General features: G+C 52.2%; 8 protein-coding genes across 8 annotated transcripts; 3 read left to right on the forward strand and 5 right to left on the reverse strand.

Annotated features, from left to right (window-relative positions):
* Positions 1–1278: 1278 nt before the first annotated feature.
* Positions 1279–3381, reverse strand: J3458_000284 (uncharacterized protein; the record flags this gene model as incomplete). The annotated part of the gene is made up of 1 exon (XM_007816689.2): positions 1279–3381. The coding sequence occupies one exon, from the start codon at positions 3379–3381 to the stop codon at positions 1279–1281; it is 2103 nt and encodes a 700-aa protein (XP_007814880.2).
* Positions 3382–4352: 971 nt separating this feature from the next.
* CDC4_1 (SCF ubiquitin ligase complex subunit cdc4) lies at positions 4353–7788 on the reverse strand (the record flags this gene model as incomplete). Its single annotated transcript, XM_066116048.1, has 3 exons — positions 4353–4460; positions 4525–7293; positions 7399–7788. The coding sequence occupies 3 exons, from the start codon at positions 7786–7788 to the stop codon at positions 4353–4355; spliced, it is 3267 nt and encodes a 1088-aa protein (XP_065977929.1).
* Positions 7789–10645: 2857 nt separating this feature from the next.
* J3458_000286 (uncharacterized protein) lies at positions 10646–11209 on the reverse strand (the record flags this gene model as incomplete). Its single annotated transcript, XM_066116049.1, has 1 exon — positions 10646–11209. The coding sequence occupies one exon, from the start codon at positions 11207–11209 to the stop codon at positions 10646–10648; it is 564 nt and encodes a 187-aa protein (XP_065977930.1).
* An 86-nt stretch (positions 11210–11295) lies between these two features.
* J3458_000287 (uncharacterized protein) lies at positions 11296–11688 on the forward strand (the record flags this gene model as incomplete). Its single annotated transcript, XM_066116050.1, has 1 exon — positions 11296–11688. One exon carries the CDS (start codon positions 11296–11298, stop codon positions 11686–11688), a length of 393 nt encoding a protein of 130 aa, XP_065977931.1.
* A 63-nt stretch (positions 11689–11751) lies between these two features.
* Positions 11752–12441, reverse strand: J3458_000288 (uncharacterized protein; the record flags this gene model as incomplete). The annotated part of the gene is made up of 2 exons (XM_007816687.2): positions 11752–12260; positions 12303–12441. 2 exons carry the CDS (start codon positions 12439–12441, stop codon positions 11752–11754), a joined length of 648 nt encoding a protein of 215 aa, XP_007814878.2.
* A 3127-nt stretch (positions 12442–15568) lies between these two features.
* J3458_000289 (uncharacterized protein) lies at positions 15569–15883 on the forward strand (the record flags this gene model as incomplete). Its single annotated transcript, XM_066116051.1, has 1 exon — positions 15569–15883. The coding sequence occupies one exon, from the start codon at positions 15569–15571 to the stop codon at positions 15881–15883; it is 315 nt and encodes a 104-aa protein (XP_065977932.1).
* A 401-nt stretch (positions 15884–16284) lies between these two features.
* Positions 16285–17945, forward strand: J3458_000290 (uncharacterized protein; the record flags this gene model as incomplete). Its single annotated transcript, XM_066116052.1, has 4 exons — positions 16285–16563; positions 16638–16988; positions 17113–17292; positions 17400–17945. The coding sequence occupies 4 exons, from the start codon at positions 16285–16287 to the stop codon at positions 17943–17945; spliced, it is 1356 nt and encodes a 451-aa protein (XP_065977933.1).
* Positions 17946–18158: 213 nt separating this feature from the next.
* On the reverse strand, positions 18159–19234 carry J3458_000291 (uncharacterized protein; the record flags this gene model as incomplete). Its single annotated transcript, XM_007816685.1, has 2 exons — positions 18159–19027; positions 19087–19234. 2 exons carry the CDS (start codon positions 19232–19234, stop codon positions 18159–18161), a joined length of 1017 nt encoding a protein of 338 aa, XP_007814876.1.
* Between the last annotated feature and the right edge of the window lie 1323 nt (positions 19235–20557).

Here is a 20557-nt window from a genome sequence, read left to right on the forward strand (position 1 = left end):
GCTTCGACCAGGAGAAATCGGTGCCATGGGGCTGAACCGACCAGCCCGTGAAAGGTTTTCAGGGCCCTGATTGTTGACTTTGTTCGACGCTGACGAATGGTGGCGATGCTGAAAGTGAACTACGGCGCGGTGAGAACACATGGTGGGCTGGCTGCCTCGCGTTGACCATTCCATGCTCCCCTTCCAACCTGTTTTCCGAGCCCGAGTCAGCAAACTTCATTTGTTCAGTTTGGAATAATGGTACACGACGGCAAAGACTGACGCAATATATCGGGCAAGGCCTGTATGCTGGCTAGAAGGACGTTGGGAAAAGGGATGGCATAGATGCATATGAGAACCGCCCTGCGTGGGATGCAGCGTGGATGCAGCTGCTGCCCAACCGCCTGACGATCCGTCGTTGATCCAATGTCTTGGCTACGCCACGTCGTCGTCGTGCTCCGTTACACGGGAGCAGAAACGAAGCATGGCTATTCCGTACAAAACCTTGCGTTTTTGTCGCACCCTCTGGTCTGGGAGACTTGGGCGAAGCTGACCCGAGGAACGTGATCACGTTGGGCTTACGGTTCACTGCAGCCACCTCAGAGCGTCTGCTGATGCCGACTGGCCCAGATGTCTCCTCATCGATCGTGCCTTCCAAGGTTCCAAAGCAACCAAGCTCGACAGTTCACTAGTTACTAGGTAGATACCTAAGTACCGGCCCAGCAGCCTAGCAGTGTTCCGACCAGACGTCCCGCATTCAACAACGCAGGGGGTCAGTCATCTTCAATGTTCGTTTGCACACATCTAGGTATCCTCCGTACACGTGCTCGTTATTCGGCTGCTACGATAGACGCCCATTGCAAACGATTATGCATCATTAATCCCCGAAGTGTCGGCCATTTATTGCCTCCACGTCGGCCGCTGATTAAAGAAATGCGGCCACCTCTTTACGGGAGTTCCTGGGTATCCGTGCCTCGGGCGAAACGTCAATCCTCGGACTACACACCATTACCGGTGACTTACCAAGCAGAGCGGTCGGGGATTGCAAAGCAAAATGCCAGATGAGCTCGTCATCTAATGATGCCCCGACAACGTGCCCAAGTATGATGTGTGCAAAGACACAGGCTCTGAAAGCCAAAAATCCGCACAGCACCCAGCCGCCCAAGCAGCCTTGCCACGGGGTTAGAAGCACCGTCTGTGGATAGATATTGCATTTCATACGGACCATCATATGAACCGGATCTAGACACCCGTCCCCCCCCCCCCCCCCCCCCCCCCCCCTTTCTCCGAGTAGTCCGACTATTCCACCTGCTTCCACCGCTGTTCCAGAACCCGGATCATCATCTTTGGCCCTCCGCTCCCAACTTCCCCGGCGACCTGCCTCATATGGTGATCATACATGGCGCCCGTAAACTCCGTCTCATTCTTCCACCCGTAGCCGACCTGGGCATTTCCCACGTTGTAATCATGTCCGTTGATTGCAGCCTGTGCTCCGCCCATTGCTTTGTAGAAGGACCCCGTGATTCCCAGCATCTTGGCCTGCTGCGCCTTCATGAACTGCGCCATTAGAATTTCCTCGCAGTGCGGTATTGTCTCGAGGAATATAAGCCTTCTCTTGTGAGCAAAGTCCAGTAAAGCAGGCAGTGCATCATTCTGACACGCTTCGGTGTATAGGCCACGCATCCGAGGGGAATACAAGTCGCAAATACGTGACTTCTCTACGAACAGTCCTTTCATGGGAAACCTGGCCTCAAATCTGGATCCTTTGGCAAAGGAGATGTAGCACTCTTCACAGATTTGCAGGTCGTCCCATCCCCACCACTTTCTCTTGCCTGGTTTCTTGAGATCATATCGTGGGCATAAGGGAACGCTAGCCCACGTCCTGGCAGCCAATTCCAACGAGTCTGGCTTCCCGGTAAGAACCACCTCGTTGAAGTTTGCCAGAAATTGCTGCCAGCGCGGCTTACTGGTGTTGAAGTTGCAGACAAATGTATCGCTTCTCGAGGTACCTGGTTTTGGCATGAAGTGATGAGCTCCCCCAAATACTGTGGCGATGGAGCCAATGCAAGCGCCGCAAACCGCAAAATCGGGAGGGTTGTTCTTGGTTGTGAACCACACGGCATTGGTTGTGCCAGTTCCAGAACAGATGGGGTTCGCTCCAAGTTGATCTATGGCTGCCCAAAATATCTGCCAGTCTTGCTTGCTTGAGGCCCTCATGGTCGATAATAGGATATTCAAGTGACCCATCACACAGATAGCAGTGCCATTAGGTCCCTCCGGCTTTCCGAGAGAAAAGAAGTCGGCCGCAGGGGTGCCAAAGAAGTAGTCGCAGAAACAAGTATGACAGACCTGCAGGCCCGGTGGTCCCCTGCTTGCAATATACCAGCCCCGTTGGTCGATGATGGTGTTTGTCAGCTTGGGGCATTGTGGCATTTGTAAACGAGCCTTCACATCATCGCAGAACTTATCCCATGTTCCCGTTCCGACGTTATCCTCCAATGTGCGTGGGATAAACCAGACGCTCAGGTCACAGTACCACTGTTCAGCAATCGTGTCCGCTTGCTGTAGCTTGAATTGGAAACCAAATGGCGTGTGCATCAAATTATCCTCGAAGCACGCCTCACAGATAGTGGCGCCGGGGATATCGTTGGATACATACCTGTTGCGTTTTTGCTGCAGCTGACTTTCAGGGCAAGCCGGAAGGTCTTGTCTCTTTTTCATGAATTCTAGCGCGTTGCTCAGATTTCCTGACAAGATGGTTTGAGGCCACAAAGTCTCCTTCATCCGGCGGGATCCAAACATGCATCGTCGAGATTCGCCTTGTACGGAGCGTGCCACTGTAAACTCGAAGCGGAACGGCGAGTTGTAGACGTAGTCGACATAGCAGCAACTACAGATTGTAAACGACGAGGCGCATGAGTGAGTAAACCAATCGAGTGGGAACAAGACCTCTGTGTTGCAACACTCCGTGATGGGCGTGATACCACATGGATGTGGCCTTGGTGTTCCCGAAACATGATGGACCGAGGCTTGTACGGCAATCGCTTGGATACCCTGTGTTGTTATGGATTGGTCTGGCCTTGAAGATGAAGCTACACTTGGTGGCTGGCCTGATGTGCTCAATACTGGCTGAGGAAGAATCGGCACATACGGTGCTGCTGACGTGCCGCTATCCTGAAGCCATGAAGTTGGTCCTGACGAAGGCGGCCGAGCAGTCTGCTGATGATACAGCGGACATGGTTGATGATGCTGCTGTTGCTGAGGCTGTAGATGCAGGTACGGATTCTGCTGGCCATACTGTTGAGCAGGATAATCCCTCTGCTGCTGCTTATGTTGATAATCCGCGGCAGCCTGTTGAGCCACACTTCCGGCCTTGGATAGAGCTTCGCTCAAGAACCCCATGTTTGCCAAATCCGGTGATTCCGGGCGAGCAAGTGAACTGGTCCGTAGTTATTCTGCAAAGCAGCTTTGTATCGTCTGCCTGTCAACTTCGGCCAGCGTCGTGCAACGTCAGCTCGGCGAGGTCAACAGCAGCCAACAACGGTCGAAGAACCCAGGGCTCAACGTCCTCAACTAGAAGGAACCGACTAACGGCGACCCATGACCAGGGAAATGAGGGGGGCAGAGCTGAAATATATAGATCCCGAGGCACAAAGTGAGACTTGACCCCAATGCCCCGAACATTGCAGCCCAGCCTTATTCCCATGTCACGATTCCGTTCCGCACATGTGCAGGCTAGCAGTCCACTTGCATGGCAGAAGAGGAAATCCGTTTCGTGGCGCTCTATTCTACGGTGCTACCAGACAACAATTGCTGTAACACAGACAGACCAGGCCTCAAAGCCCAACGCTGCCCATTTCCACCAATTTGATGCTCTGCTGTTGGAGACCAAGTCCGCGGCACCAGCGGAATTTGTTCCACCGTCGCACTCTCGCACTCTCAGCGTGACGCTCCGTGTATGCGTCGTCACACTTGTCTGTATCTTTGCGTGTCACACGTACTGATGTTACTGCCGCTCATCAAGGAGCAAAAGCTCCCGTCAATTCATTATCCGAAACACCAGCCTTTACATACCAGTCCTTAGTAGAAGAAAACGCAATGAATAGCAACCCGGCGTAAATAGAACATGATTCTCTCCTCCAAAACCTTTTTAACGCCAATATCGTGACCCGCCGCAAGCCCCTGACAATGCACTCTGATATTCGCATAAACAGAATAATACTGAATTCCTCGCCTCGCATCATTCATCATAACCCTCTTGTTCGATGCAATGAACTTTCATCATCTACTGCATCAGCGCTGCTCTTGTCTTGTTGTATATTTCCGGTCGTCTTATGTTCAGGTATGAAGGGTGGCAAGCAGACACATGAGTCTCACACCCCCCCATCAAGAATATCCCCCACCTCAACTTCGTTTAACAAAATTCGCTGTCCCAGTTCTTCAGGACATTGTCCGTCCCGAATGGCGCCAAAATCCAGAATCTATGGCAAGAGTCAGTACATTGCTTTGTCAGACTTGTAGTTCAAATTCCCTGGTAGATGTTACCTCAACATAGGTCAACTGGTCGCGCTGCACAGCTGCCACACACCGCCGTTCGTCAAATTTGACTTGCCAAACGCCAGTAAGGTCAGTTAACAAATCTTTCACACACTCGCCCGTATTGACGTCCCACATTTTCACAGTCTTCTCACTGCCGCTAATGACTTTTTGTCCGTCATGTTGGAAGCAGGTGATGGCTCCGGTATGTGCCATGAGCGTGTGTCGGCACCTGCCGTTCTCAGGGTCCCAAACTCGAAGCGTCGAGTCTGCCGCGGCCGATACGAGACGCTCATCTCGTAGATCCAAGAGACCAACCAGAAGAGTATGGCCCTCGAGGGTGTTGAGACAAGCACCAGTAGCAAGGTCCCAGATCTTGACAAGTGAGTCCATAGAACCGGAAATACATCGGTTTCGCTTGTGGTCAAGAACAACAGAGTACACCTTCTGAGAATGTCCACGAAGAACATGCAGCGATTCACCGGTGCTGATACGCCATACACGCACGGTACTATCATAAGAGCCACTGACAAGGGTGTCACCATGGGCCGAAATAGCCCTCACAGAATGCGTGTGGCCCGTGAGCACCCTAATGAAGTAGGGGCAGTCAGACTCCTGCGCTGGCGGCCCCGTCTGAATATACCTACGAGAGCCAACCTCTGGGAGACGCCATACTCGGAGTTGGCTGTCTCGAGATCCAGTGATAATCAGCGGTTTCTCAGGTTGCATAATAGCCTGTCCACTTAGATCTAGGCTGGTTTCCGTGGGCATAAGAATCTGCAAGCATCGCACAGTACTAGTATGGCCATAGAATACTTGCTGACATAGTCCTCGCTCGATATCCCAAACCCGAACCGACCTATCGGTCGATCCTGAAACAAGAATGTTTCCCTCATACTGCAGGGCCCATACACCACCTTCATGACCCTCGAGCTTTTTACGCAATTTACCCGTCTTCGTGTCGTAGATATGAATTAATGTGTCATCGCTGCCCGTTATTATTTTATCATCATCAAACTGTAAACAAGTGATGACGTGTCGAGGATGGGCAGGAAAGGCGACATGACGGGGTGCGACTTCTCCACTTGTCCAGCTTCGACGAATCATATGATGACGGCGATAGATGGACTTGAAAAGATGAAGTTGGCGAAGACTAGGCAGGCCGAGCTGGGGATCAGGAACGGCTGCTGCTGCTGCGTTGGCAGCGGAAAGAGGTCCCTCAGACTTATGTTGCTTTGATTCCGTCTCCATTCTCTGGTCTCTCACGGCAGTAATAGAGGGTTCCTGAGACGCGCCAGCCCTGCGTTTCGATCGTTCCGACGCGGAATAAGCATTCAGGCCCCGCTTTCGCTTCGAACTCCTAGACTTTGGCGCAATTTCGCTTCGGAATGCTCGAGTTAATTCAAATTCAGACGATGTAAGTCGACCCTGCATGCTTAAGTCGTGTTCGTAGTCCAAGGGCCCAACCGGATCCTGCCAGCCCCAACCTTGGACGATGGCTTTGTGCAGTTCACCCGGTGCCATGCAATAGCCGTCACTGTCCAAGAGCTCCTTCCAACCCGTTTCATTGCGGTCAACAATATTGCGCCAGTGCCTCGAAACTTGAGCGGCCCTGCATAAATCTCGATGGTCCAAATAAGCCAAGACATGGTAGCTCAACTCCAGGGGAAGCTGCCTTAAAAAGTCACACTTCAAGGTAGGATTCACGGTATCAGCGATCAGCCGCAGAGTAGGACGCGGGCATCGACGAAGGAACTGATACATCATGAAGGTCTTCATTTCGGTCTTCATGGAGTCAAATGCTTCTAGGAGTGTCTGCGTATCGAGGACAACAGGTCCGAAACCGTCGTTGAGTTGGAGCCGTCTTAAAGCTCCTCCATCTTTGGTCGACTGGGAGTTTGACGTCAGCTGCAAAGCTTTGGTATCATCTGTGGCCTGGGTCTCATCCACCCAGGGCAAGGTAGTATCACTCGCTGATGTCTGGAAGCTAGACTGGGCACCATCATCGGGTTCCGCGGAATGCAACTGGGATGCAGCAAGAGTAGGCGACAACCTCGGACTTGGGAGACTCGCATCTTGAGCAGCAACTACATCAATTGTAGGTCTGTGATGAATTGCAGTGCGAAGTGAATGTTGAAGTGAGTCGTCAGCGTCTCCAAAAGGCTCAGGGTCGGCATCGGTGACTGGGGGTGTAGCCACATTGCTACTGAAAACAGTATGAGAGTCACTTCCGGCTGGGCTAGCGGCGTCACAGGCAACAGCAGGCACAGATGATGAATCCTGCAGGGATTGAGGTCGTTCCGAATTTAATGAACGGTGTCGTTGGAAAGAGCGGTCCATCGCTGAATTAGCGACCTCAGAAGTATCGGGGGTGGCGAGAAAACCGGATCCGCCGCGAGTAGGTCTTTCGACAACATCACGGCGGCTGGAGGGCAGCATGTCGGCGGCAGCGGTGTTTCCACTACCACAGCTTGCGTCATATAACGAGTAAAGCTGCGCTAATGATCGCCTCAACTTGTCTGACTCGGCGCGCGAGGTAGATCGGGCAAGGCGCTGTGATGTTCGAGGTGTAACGACAGGAACAGTACCGCCCTGAGAAGCTGAGGATGACGGCGAGTCGGCCACGCTAGATCGAGTGTGACGAGTTCGTCGGGGATAATATTCAGAAGGGGACCGGGATGCCTGACGGCTGGTTCGATTTGGTAAAGGAGTCTGTTGCAGACTGGGTTCGGCTTTCACGACCGTGGGTGTGATGGCACCGGTCACAAATTGCCTCGACTGCTTCGGCCACATTAGTCCCTATTTGCGCATTCGATTCCTGCTCTTCTGCAAGTCCTAGAGCAATTCTTGGCCCAAGTTGGCCGGGAGGTTTATACAACGTACAGGTTTGGTAACCGCCGGTTGACTAGAGCCGTCCAGGGCAGTGTCCTTTGTGTCGTTGCACTGCATGTCTTGTTCGTCAGATTGGTCGTCTTCGGGAACGTAATAGGAGAAACCCAGTAGCTCTGGCGGCGTCGGTTTCATCGCTAAAGGGTATTCTTTCGTGTCGAGGCTTTCAAGCGGGGTTGGGTCGCGGACGAAGACTTGAGGAAACTTGCGAGTAAGGCGGGTTGTGGTAGTAACGGTTTTTGTCTCAACACACTCGCTCATTTCAAGCTGGAATCGTCGACCGTGGCTCTGCGAGCCTTCCGCAATATTAACAGAGACTTTTGGATCGCTCCGCAGTCGCCGTGGCTCTGAGGCCTGGCCGCAAGGCAAGGGCGAAGGCGTCATGATGTGGTGTCTGCAGGATATGACTCCGGAGCCGGGAGACTAAGAGGGTGGTAGATCGGCGCCGGGCAGTCGAACCCCGACGGTGGGTTTAGCGAAACAGGGAATAAGAGCTGTGCTGGTGAAAGAGGGCTCGCTCCGAGATGGTCTTTACAAAATTGCACAGGATTGCACAGGTTGCCGACCTTGAAGGAGCGGCTTAATGAGGAGACAAGCGCGTGAGCCTCGCGCTGGATGAGGAGAGGGCAGGTAAAAACGAGAGCCACTCGCCGGCAAAAGGAGACGCCGGAAGAGTGGGTGGCCAGCGGGTGACGGCCAGGGCCAGTGCGGACTAGCCGTGGGTCGAGATTTCAGGAGGCAAGAGCGGTTGGGTGGCCGGTACTGACCGACGCAGTACATACAGAAGTTCGGAGTAACCCTGCTCAGTTCTAGATACCTAGGTACCTAGGAAGGTGGGAAGGTGTCAGCACATTTATTACTCCGTGTTGCATATTGGTTCCTTCCGAACGAATCTGCATACGGGCACACAGAAAGAATTCGGTTCAGATCAACGAGTCTATTCCGATTCTTGGCCGCCCGAGCACACGGCAATAAAAGGGAGATAGATAAAAGAGATTGCCGCAAAGACGATCTCGTAGATAGCGCAGTCAGGGCGGTGAATGTTCCAGCCAACTTGATTTTATATAAGACGTCGCAGATCGCAACTACTTACCTTTTATGACGGAGTAGGCACTCCAAATTCTGTCTGGGACTTCTATGCAAGCCCCTCCAGCTGAGGCACGCGATAACGTTCCCGCTGGCTGTCAGGCTACTGAAGCAATGTAAACCTGGCACGAAGTACTTTCCGCGACGTCTGGCGTACTCCTAGAGCCGTCTAGTCCCTTCAATGCTCCTTGATATTTGGAGCACTTGAGCAGTGTCAGTCGGTCCAGATGCCCCATGGAGCATCTTGCCGCCGTCCATGGCTCGTGCTTGGCAGCCCAGTGGCACGAATTCCGATCCCTTGAATGTGGGCAAGGGCGACGAACTTTGCAGGGAGGTGCGGCAGTAGCGCCTGCCCAGCCTAGCTGCTCCACCTTGATCCAAAGGCTCCAATTAAATTGAGGTGAAGACTAATTAGAAAAACCCATGCCCTTTCACTGCTCAGCATGGCGCATATATGGATTTGCCAGCCACCGTCGTCTCGGCGCATGATAGTGACGAACGCTGTGTGCGCTGCTGTAAGCTTGTGCAAACTTATTGATGAAATTTATTACATTGCATATTGGCGTTTGCCCGCACCACTCAGGGTACCTGCTGTACAGCCATGCATGCTTTTTTCACTTTACTCTCCGACTAGCCTGACCACACGTCTCTCATCGGGAAGTCAGCCAAGGCCCTGGCTGCCTATGGGCCGACAACGGAGATGCCGTGAGACTGGCTCAGTGCAGCGGCAGGAAGCCCTTGTTTGTTGTTCCCCAACGATACAATCTTCGCTTTTGATCCAAAAAGCTCTCCGTTCACCTGAGAATGCCGCCTGGTAAAGCTGAGCTAATACATACCATGGTACGGAATAAGCTAATGCCTCAGCGCACCACCAACGGCCAGTCAGCTCTCTGACTAGGTTGGAAAATAAGGGGTGAGAAGAAGGAGGCGCTAATAAAGTGAATGCGTTTCTAAAATATCATGACTACGAGCTTACTAGACGTCTCCAAACACTCCATCTTAGACTACGAGTCATTAGACACACCAGTCCTGGTGTGCGTTCGTTTGGCAGTATGCAGCCACATCAGCAAAGCACGTGGTGACTGGACCTACGGAAGTATTGATTGATCTACTCGTTGGCAGGTAAGTGGTACGTCCTGAAATTGGTCAATTGGCCAGTGTGTAGTCGCTGACGGGTATTCATTCATTTTTGTCGACCTCAGACTTCGAAATGACAAAACATCGTCACCTAACGGTCAAAAGTGCGAAAACTAGGTACAGGCAGTGTCACGCGCGACCTAGACGAAGGGATATTTTCTTCATCGAGTAATAGGTTCTCGAAAGCCCGCTAGCATACTGGCTATGGCCGCAACGCGTCTTTAGTCTTCCCTCCAGACACCAAAGTTATGAACGCTGCGCTTAATATCGGACCAGTCGGGGGCCCTGGAAACGCGGCGAGTGTCCCCGGTATATGGTCACTCGAAAATAACTGGATACTGCGAATCTTGTATGGCCAGGACTAGAAGATTTCAAGCTCCCTTGTTTGGTGTCGGAACCAACCCTCGTTTGTGGTTGCACGGTAGTACCCTCGGCATGGTATTTTTGATAGTTTGATTGGACATCGTCACAGGACGAGACAGACCACAATGCCCATCTTTTCACCCGGCAGATACAATTCACCCAGTATTGTATATATACGTTTACCTTCGCTCCATTATAGGACTAGACAGTCCTCACAAACCAACAAGTTGCAGTATGCTAAGCAATCCTACGCAATATAAACGGCATGCGGCTTTCGAGGAGCTCACTTTTACTCAACTGAATGTTCTGCTCATTAAAGTCATGCAGCATCAACCAGCAAATCATTCTAAACACCAAGGTGCACCAAATATCATCGTGGGACACTGGCTCATCGGCTAATGGGGTGTCGACGTGAAGGTCATCCAGGCCATGGTCATTTGAAGCGGATCCACCGGCGTCAGGTGCCGTGGCAAGACCATTTGCTTGTCGACTCACTGGTGAGAACCTGTTAACACAGGCTCCGCTAGCATGAATTGTAATCGCTGGCTCATCTAAGCCAGAATCGGATTGGACGGCGACACTCGAATGGGTTCCAACGCTGCCCCGGCGTCGAAATGCAAAATTCCTGTGGACGCCTGCAAAGCTTGCTCGACGCTCAGCCGTTCGCGTAGCGTAATGCACAACCATGCATCCGAATCACTTCGAAGTACACCTCCATCAACATGAATTGCTTCTCATCTGGACCACAAGCGTCCACGTCTTCAAACCGAGGAGAACTGGTTCGCTCATGATATCGCCGAGGCGAAACTGATGGCATGTCGGGGGCAAGGAAAGATTGCGCATCGGAGAGCTGCTCATCTGGTTCATTAAGCAGCCTCAACACTTGTTGAATATGAGATCTGACTACGTCCTGGACAATTTCCCTTCGTTGGTTTTGCCTAGCCAGCCTAAACCTCAGCTCGTGCAAGTCAGCTGAAGCTTGCCCCGGTCCCAGTGGTCCGGCACTCTTTTCTTCGCCTCTGCCTCTGGCCGTCAAAATCTCGTCACAGTCATCGATCGCAGAGTGCAGGGCTTTCAGAAACAGTAAGCGATTCGGATCGTTTTCCCCGTCTTGGCATTCTAGAATTTGCGTCATATGTTGAGTAATTTTGGAGTATATTGTCGAGTTTCGGTTTCCTTGTGGCAGTTCCTTCTCGGATAGAGCCCGATACGATTCCATGATTTTGACCAGAGAAAATGATCTCTTGTCCTAGCGAACAGAAGTCGGGTTCGTTATGTAAGTAAAGCTACTGTCCTGGATGTGGAATGTCCGACTCAGCATGCCCAGAATCTCAACGACACTGCAATGTTCAGGGTTGGAAATTTTGTATGATATCGATACTACCCAATATAGAATGGAGTCTTACATGGGAACAGATGATAGGTTCTGCTTGGTTCATCCCAGAAGTACTGCACAGCGTCGTTGGTACACCCGATGACCGCCAAGGTCTGAGCAATTTCTCTTCTGCTCGCAATGTTCCCAAACTACGGAGTATGCAGTTCGCTGTTCGGAGTCTCCAAGCGGCTATGGTCCGACATAGAGCGATAGATGGTGGGGACATAGCCAAAGCAAAGTTCTTTCACATCATTGACTGGAATGACGCGATTCCATTCGAAGAGGCACTTTCCATACACCTGAAAGGAGAATATGAGGCCTAACTCGCTCATTCTCTCGCCGAGAACTACAAATCCATTTCCCTCAGCTCGGTATCGGTCTCGCCTTCAATCAAACTCTTTCCAGTACACCCCAAGGCCAGCCATCATCTCAACCAAGTGGCACATGGTCGTCGTGCCATCAGGCTTCATGACAGTGGCGGGCATGATATCCCAGCTTTTGCGTTTCCGTTGCACCGCGACAGTAAATGTACGAGCTTCTTCCAAAGTTGGGGGCCTTGATGGTAGGCTGTACGTGGCAGCAGTCCTGCTAGGCGGCCCAAGATCTCGGTACTGTTTCTCCTGCCATTCACGAGACGTCTCCTCCATCTTTTGCACGGCAAGAAGCAACACCAACCACGAGGCACGCTCGTTGTCTGCCGTGTGGATTCTCTCCTTGAGTGACCTTTTTGCATACTCCTTGCGCAAATCAACTTCAGAGTTGGTGCCAGTTTCTCCCAGGCTCTGCTGTGTGCCTTTCAAGTAGAAAATCTCGGCGTCAGGAATGGACCCTCTCTGGTTGGTGGGTGATAAAACAAATATGACGGGTGCGTCGAATTGAACTTCGTATCGAAGCTCTTCCCAAGAAAATTTTCATGATTTTGACTTGGCCCATTCACCCATGACCCTTTCGTTGCATTGTGTATAGCCTCGGGCAGAGGCATAATACTGCTGAAGGACCTGCATGAAAGTTGCCATGAGAGCAACGACTGACACGAGAAGAGCCACCACGGCTATGATCAGCTCTTTGTCAGACATTTTTGCAAGTCCTTGCCTGTGTCCTCTTCACTAAACAGATTATGACTACCTACGGCCTTCGGCCAGCGGGCTTTGTTGCCGCGAGTCTCAAATCTGGCGGAACGGCTTTGGCAGAAAGCAAGCTGACTGCCCAAACACTTGGACTCTCGCAGAGCAGACTCGGCAAGACCCCGCCCCGAGATTTTGCTCAGTCTCAACGATGTTGTGCCCCTGACAGCCTCATTTGGCAGACCGGGGCATTCAGCCGCAGACCCGCCCAAGACCGGGCGTTTATGGGATGCGGATGGGATGTAGGTGTGAAGCGGCCCGGCCCTCTCAAGACTTGAACTCGGTAAAGCCAGGTTCGCTTCTTGCTGCATGGGTCAAATAGCGGCGAATTATGGCGCTGCAAACCCATTTCAACGTGTGGGCATGGGGGGTTGGCTTGCTCATGATCAGAAGACTACTAGAGACGTTTTAGTCTCGTGAGTCGTGAGGCCCAACTGCGCGCCGAGTCCAAGACGGTGCATCCATACCCAACTACCACTCTACTTGCCTTATCGTGGCTGTCAATCAAAGGAAGTTCATCTCGATGAAGTCTGATTGTGCCAATCTCTTCGTTGGCAAGTTGTCGACGCCAGCTATCAAGCGGTCGTCATTTTCTGGCTACCGTCTGCACCCGAATCCATTCCCATCTTTGGCGGGCGCTCGACTGTGTAACCCGGCATGCTCGTTGATGCCGTTTTCATTTGGAATCATTCCAATGAACATGATGCTTGTCATGCGGTCGCGGACGGGTAGGTTCATTGGGTCAAGCTACGAGAATCACTCAATCTGATGAAACTGCCTACAGCCTCAACCTGGCCCAGAGATTTGCAGCCAGTCGGTCAGCGCAATCGTAGGCTCTATTCGTATTCATAGAGGCTGTATGGCAAGGCAAACTGAGACACTGCAAACAAACAGAAAATATAGGCGTCGCACGGAGGCGTGCTCCTCGTGCAGCCGTTGTTCCAGTCCTAGTTGGAGGACGTGCATTGACATTGGCAGCAAACGAAGGACCGTAAACAGGTTAACGAATATATGATATCACTTCACTGGAAACCAACTACCAATCATCCGTCTTTTTCCTTATATTAGTGCTGTCCTACTATCAATAGATGCCGAGACTCGACTCTTTTATAAATCAGAAGCCAAGTCAAGACCATGGCGTCGACGCGCGCCGCACATTGTGCAAACTGCGGGATGGAATCGACACAGAAATATTTCGGCTGCATAGATAGGCAGAGCACAGTCTTGGAGATTCGGACGAGATCATGCAGCGCAGTTGTGACTGTTAGAAAGACCTTTGGTCAGGACACAAGGCTCAGTATCGTGTCATGGGCAAGGAGGGAAAAGCTCCAACAGCCGATATACTCAAGGCGGTCCTGTTGACTTACAGGAAAGTGATTTTCCATGTCGGCCTCACCAAGGTGGAGTTTGGAAATGGCACTTGGCGACTGTATCAGAAGCGACGACCCATCGTCGCAATACGCACATAGGGTCGTTTCTCGGCCGTCTCATCAGGGACGCAGACCATAGAAAGGTGGCACTTGCAAGTAGTCAATGCACAACCGCCATGGCATGACTGGGTTCTCTGATTCGGAAGTTTCTTAATGATGAGTTAGTGTCTCGCATCAACTCCCATCTAGCGACTGTAGAGCTAATACTCAGTAGGGTTGGTGTCACACATTGACTCGTTGGACAATGATATCGGCGACCCTATTCTTCGAACTAGAATCATACCAGATCTTGGTTCCAGCAACTTGCCGCACACCATGTTAAGATTGAGAAGTCCCCTTGGCGGCTAAGCATGGATTATCGACACAGCGAGTTTTCAGTATGAATTGCGCGATACCCTCATTCCCAAAGAGAAGTACGTCTCTGACAAAGGATTCCGCGACGCTCATCATCCCAACACGTGCGATGCTACTGAAACAAATGACTTGGACCCTTTCTCAACTTTACCGTTCATGAATGTCACTCGGGCTCAGGAGGGGGACCGGGGGTAGAAGACGGGCTCGTTTGCATTTTGCTAGCTTCTGTCAATGGTTCCCCCGTCGGTCAAGACATTCTCTGTTTACTGCAAAGACATTAAGGAATAGTTTGATGTTTTCAGGGGAGCAATGAAGGCGCATATGTTGCTTCTTGGAAGTAAAAGATGTATCACAAGAGGATTAAATCTTGGTCCTGAGGTATTCAAATGGCGCGTGTACAAAACGATATGGATGGCCGGGTTTTGCACAACAAAGTTGTGACGGAACAACCCGGCAAATGCCAAGAGTCAAATTTTCCTCGACATTCCGTTATCCACGTTTTTTGGAACAACTCTTACTGCAGCCTTGCATGAAAGCGGGTGGTTGTATACTCACTCAAAGAGTTTTCTTGGTCACCTCCACCTCTCCGATTTCATAAATGACGCCTGCATTCTTGGCGGAAGAAGAGGAGGATTTTCTCATTAATATGGCCATGCATGGCCATGTTGAGGTCTTTCTCTTATGCACGGGGCTTCATATGGCCAAGGCAGGGTCTCACGGCAGCGGTGGATGCAAGGTCAGGTTGCGAACGCTCCGGCACTTTGTTCAGGCACACGATTCTAGAATGTATGAAAACAATTTTCAGCCGGGGCTGATACGGCCGTGGTTTTTCCCACGGCTCGTGCGGCTAGACAATGCGGTGTGAGCTGGCCCTTGGCGACTGAAGTCGACGCCTCCGGGCGTCACGATGGCTCAATGTTGTTATTGCTAGCTGTTACACCTGAGCTGTCACGTCACCCCACAACACGACACTTTCAGCTACCAATGGCGGTTGCATATGGAAAGCAATTGTTTGTTCCCAAGTGCCTGGGTATTGTCATCGCCGAAAGCCACTTGCATTGCAGAATCGGGAGGTGGTGTCACGGGTCACCGCTGTTGTCGGTTGTCAACTTGCACGCCTTTGAGTTACATGATATGACAACAAATCCGCTTCAGGCGCTTGGACGTTGTCCTCGCCACAGGTGAGTGAATAAAGGAGAGAAATGCCCGAATGGCAGGCACAGACCATGTTCATGTTGGCTGAGCATGGCTGAGTATGGCGGCCCAAACAACTCAGCTGCTGCAGGAAACTCACGATGGTTGCCACCATGACGAGCCTCGTCAACTCGTCAACTCTCCAAAAGACAAAATACATGCAAAGGTCCACAATGTGGACACAGACACACAAGATCGTGATACAGTTCCGCATTTGCTGCATCATTGCAGCCAGATCTGCTGGGGCAAGCCAGTCTGGCGGCGGCGGCGGCGGCGGCAACCCGTCGTTGGCAATGTTTCTCGGGGAATGCGCCACTTGTCTCCCGGCCGTGCGGATTTCATCCCAGACGCCAATGAGCCTTGGGAAAGTAACAAGAAAAAGAAACGCTGCGTCACCTCCGTGGCTGCAAGAGTGAACCCGACAGACTGGGAACCCCGTTGCTTACCTTGGCTCTTGTTCTTATTCACGCACACGCTCACACACCCAACAGGGCATCATGTGGCCCCGTGGGTTAAACAGAACATGGCTTTTCGGGGTCAACCCTGTGAATAGTAATGGCCAGGCAAGGATAAAAGGAGCCTAGGTTGCACAGGACTTGGGCTGGAGATTGACTGTCTCCTTCTTTTGTTTTAATTTCTACTTCTCTGGAGCCACATTCTTTCGGATATCTCGTCAAAAAAAAAAAGCACCGTTAGCTATCGGTTTCCCATTCTCCTTGCTTGGACACGATATTTATTCCAGCCTTCTGCCCTTGCTGCCCTGTGGCACCCCTGTCTTGAACCACAACCAACGTACTACCACCTTCTCATGAGGAGCATGGGGAACTCACTCAGTAGACCGGAAGGCAAGCCTTCGGTTGACAGGCTGACGACAATCTCCAGGAGCATTCAGGAGAATACCCAGATCCTCACGGACAAGCTGCACACGCAGGGGCTTAACGCCCCCTCGTATGAGCCACATGGTCTTGCTGACTTTCCGCTGAAAGAGTCCGACGATGAGACATTGAGGGCAAGGCAGCAGATTTTGTCTCTGACCAAGGAACTTCGAGACTTGGTGCTGGGACCACGGGAAGCTCTGAAGCTGATGGCCTTGGACGTAAGCGGATACACTCCAAGACCGCCATGAAAAGAGTACAAATACTGAGGGGAAGAAAACCAAACAAACACTAGGTTGTCAATTATATCCCTCTGCACGCAATCTACACTTTCAAGATTGCAGAGGCAGTGCCTCAACAAGGATGCATCTCATACGACAACCTGACGAGGGAAGTTCAGCGCGTCTCGGGCTTCAAAGTCCCTGCATCTGAGCTTCGCAGGCTCCTCCGTCTCGCCATGGCCAACAATCTCTTTTGCGAGCCAGAGCTCGACCACGTCGCCCATAATCGCACCTCACTCGTCATGCTGGAAGACGAAAGCCTAGCCAGCTGGGTTGGATTGTACACGGTCGACCTGTTTCTTCCCGTTGGCAACACGGTGGCAGCTATGCAGAAGTGGCCTGGTTCGCAGGACCTCACAGAGACAGTATGTGTGCTCTTTTTGTTCTTGTCTTTTCTTTGTTTCATTACGTATAGCAAAGGAGAGAGTGAGAGAGAAGAGAGAGACTAACTTTCTTGATTCTTCCTCCTCCCCTCCCCCCCCAAAATAGGCCATCAACATCTCGTACGGCCATAACAAGACCTTCTTCAACCACGTCCAGACAGACACAACCCGGGCCAAAAGGTACGATCTCGCCATGCGAGCCCACGGCTCCCGTGAAGGGTTCGACGTGTCGCACACGGTCCAGAGCTACCCCTGGGCAAAGCTGGGCAACGCCACTGTCGTAGATGTAAGATCCACCTCCACCGCAGCAGCAGCCTGCAGCAGAAGATTTGTTGAGGTTGTACAGGCCCGTGGCTAATTCGCGACTGTGTTTTGCTCGTTCCCTGTCAAAAGATGGGCGGCAACGAGGGATACGTATCCATGGCCATCGCCGAATCCTTCCCCAACCTCAGCTTTGAAGTCCAGGACCTCCCTGGCATGCGGACCGCCGCAACCATGGGCAAAGTCCCGCCCCATCTGGTCCATCGTGTGAAGCTCACGACGCACGACTTCTTCGTCGAGCAGCCCACCGTTGCAGGCGCGTACCTGTTTCGGCACATCTTCCACGCGTTCCCGGACAGACACGTTGTGCGCGCTCTGAGGGCCCTCGTTCCCGCCATGAGGCACGGGTCGCGCGTCATTCTCAACGACGTGGTTCTGCCGGCCCCGGGAGCCGTCTCGCTGACCGAGGAGAAGACGTTTCGCCTTCTCGATGTCCTGATGAAGACTGTCTGCAATGGTCGGGAGAGGGAAATCAGCGACTGGAAGGTCTTGTTCGAGGAGGCGGACGCGAGGTTCGTCTGGCAAGGGGCCTGGAAGTCGAGTGGAAATCTGTGGTTTGTGGAAGCTCAGTGGCAGGAGAAGCCAAACATGAATGGGGACGAATCTCGCATCTGCTAGACGACACGGGCCCAAAGTTCGATGCGCCGGGGGCGACGAATACCGTGTTGCAAAAAGGGTCTCTTGTATTTTGATCGTCTTGGTCAGGAATTCGCGAAGCCAGTTCTACATTCTATTTCAGGCCAGAATCTGGCGCCTCCAAGTCTGTCAACGGGAATTTAGTGTTTCCCCCCCCCCCCCAAGCCCTCTCTCTCCGTGTGTGTGCTGCGCACATCAGATCTTCTCCTGCGGCCTTGTTCTCCCCTTGATGTTCCTTGCAAAGTCCACCGCCATGCAAACATGATGGCTCAAGGCCACCAAATCGCCGCTCGTGTCAAACACTATAACCTCCATGTCGGATCTCCCGTTGCTGATGGCCTTGCTGGACGCCCTCATGCGCAACCACTCCTCGCCCTCGGCAGGCAACTTCTTCTTCACCTCGATGGCCATGGTGACGGTCGGGTACCAGTACGCCTGGTCAATGGCAATCTGCCCTTCCTTCAGGGCCTGGCTCCCATCCCGCTGCCGGTACGCCTCGGGGATGAGCGCGGCCGCGGCGTCTGCCACGTACCCCAGGGAGATGTTGGTAAAGGGCTCCCCGTTTGCGAAGCGCAGCCAGTAGTCGTGCGTGGAAGGGGTGGCATGGCCGGCTCTCTGGAAGTAGTACTCGAGTGTTCTGATGCTAGACACGCGCCCCATGAGCGAGATGTGTAGACGCTTCCATCTGGGATCGCTGCCCTCTCGCATGCGCGCCAGGTCCGCGGGGGCGGTCTCATACGGTATGGTCCAGCCCGTGTTCAGAGTGAGCCCTTGCTCCTTGCCGAGGTCCGTGTTGGTGACGTACGCAGCCACCTCGCCCTTGGCTCTGGATGCCGGGTCCAGCCAGGGACGGGATTCCAGCAAGCCCCGTTGGTGCAGGGAGATGTGTAGCACGGAGCTGTTGCGGCCCATTTTGGCCTCGTCCACCACCAGGTACGCCAGGCCGGCCGCCGTGCGGTTGAGGTACTGGATGTGGATTTTGAGCGTGTCCGGCTGGCCCCGGGGGGCGAGATACTCTTGGGCGGCTCTGAGAATGACGGAGCCGACGTAGCCGCCGTTGGGGACTGGGACGCAACCGCGTTAGTCTGGCTTAACGAGAGGAGGGCCTGTGACGGAAACCCACCGGAGCCGACGCACAGCTCCTCTGACAAGTCGGCCGAGAAGATCTGGTCAGAGAGTCTGGCAACTTGGGTGAGGTGGTCGAGCGACGGCGGGGTGAAACCATCCTCATCCTTGGCCTGGTTCGGACCCCACGCTGGGTTTTTGGACATGACGCAGTTTTCGCAACAATGTCTAGATCTAGAGTTGAAGAGTTGAAGTTGGACTTTTGGGGGGATGTGTCCGTCGCAGTGTTTAAAAGGGCCGACCGAGAGGGAAACGCATCAGAGGTTCAGATCAGGCTTGGCAGGCGCTCTTTCACAAGCCGAGGTCCCCCCTGTCTTCTCCGGCCCGGGTCGGCTCCATCCCCCGGCTATCTTCGCACCGGCGCCGTCGCCTGGTATTTCCAAGAAGGGCAATTCGGATGTCACGCACCGCCTTCTCAGCCGCTTGGTGATAGCCCTCATTTCTTGCGCCGTAGCCATGTAGATGCAGCCGTCGAGTGAGTAGAAATACAGCATAATAAGTCCATTCCTAGGTCTCGGTCATTTAAAAACGCAATCGAAATCGAAGAACAGACCCAAGTACAGGGTAGGCCAGTCGGAGAGGGAAGTCAGCCCGCCCTACCGACCGGATTCATCCCAAGTTTCTCCTCATGCTTAGAGGCAGGTCACGTTCAGAAGGATGGATTCCTTACTGGTCGCCGGGTTGCTCGGAGCGGTTTGCGCAAACGAACGCAAGGTACAGCGTTGCATTCACCAGATATGTCGCCCCATCAGGCTAACCCTGGGTCGGTGGCCGCATGTTGTATCCCTTTGAATGTGTTAAGGTCCAACTCTTGTAACGGCCCCACTTTTTCTGCGATACCTAGCAGGTACCTTTTTGGCAATAAGGTTAGCCACTAAACCTTCCACACCAAAATTATCATACTAAAAATTCAGGCATTTATAATGTAGCCAAATAATGACATCGCAAGCATCTTAATAGCTGATAACGCGTTATTTGTTTGCCTTAAGCACTATTAAATCGAGCAGCCTATTAATAAAGGTATAATGAGGCCTTTTTTCGACCTTGTACGCGATAGTAGCCCTGTTTTTACCCCTTTTCCTGTGCCTAACCGCGAGCCTTAAATTCAATAGCTTCTATTAACGCCTTTATTACTTTTCTAGGGATTTCTACCTCTTTAACTAGTAGAAAAATGGGTTAAATACACTAATAAAGGTCTCTAACGTAGCGCTTAAGGCTCTTATAAGCGGCGGTCGCGCTAGTATAATTGGAAGCTAACTTGCGTTACAGAAATCTATTTGTTTATTATAATCTTACTTTATATAGGACTTTATAAGAAGACACGATTAGAGGATTACTAGAAGACTTTAAAATTATAAGATATTAACTATTACAAACGATACTACACGAGACACGAGACGGGACCGCACCGGCTAGGATAGGTATAACCCGTAGGCACGATAAGGAAAAGAGAGGCACGTAATTAAGCA

This window comes from Metarhizium acridum, assembly GCF_019434415.1.
Source record: "Metarhizium acridum strain ARSEF 324 chromosome Unknown scaffold_1, whole genome shotgun sequence".
Taxonomy (NCBI): Eukaryota; Fungi; Ascomycota; class Sordariomycetes; order Hypocreales; family Clavicipitaceae; genus Metarhizium; species Metarhizium acridum.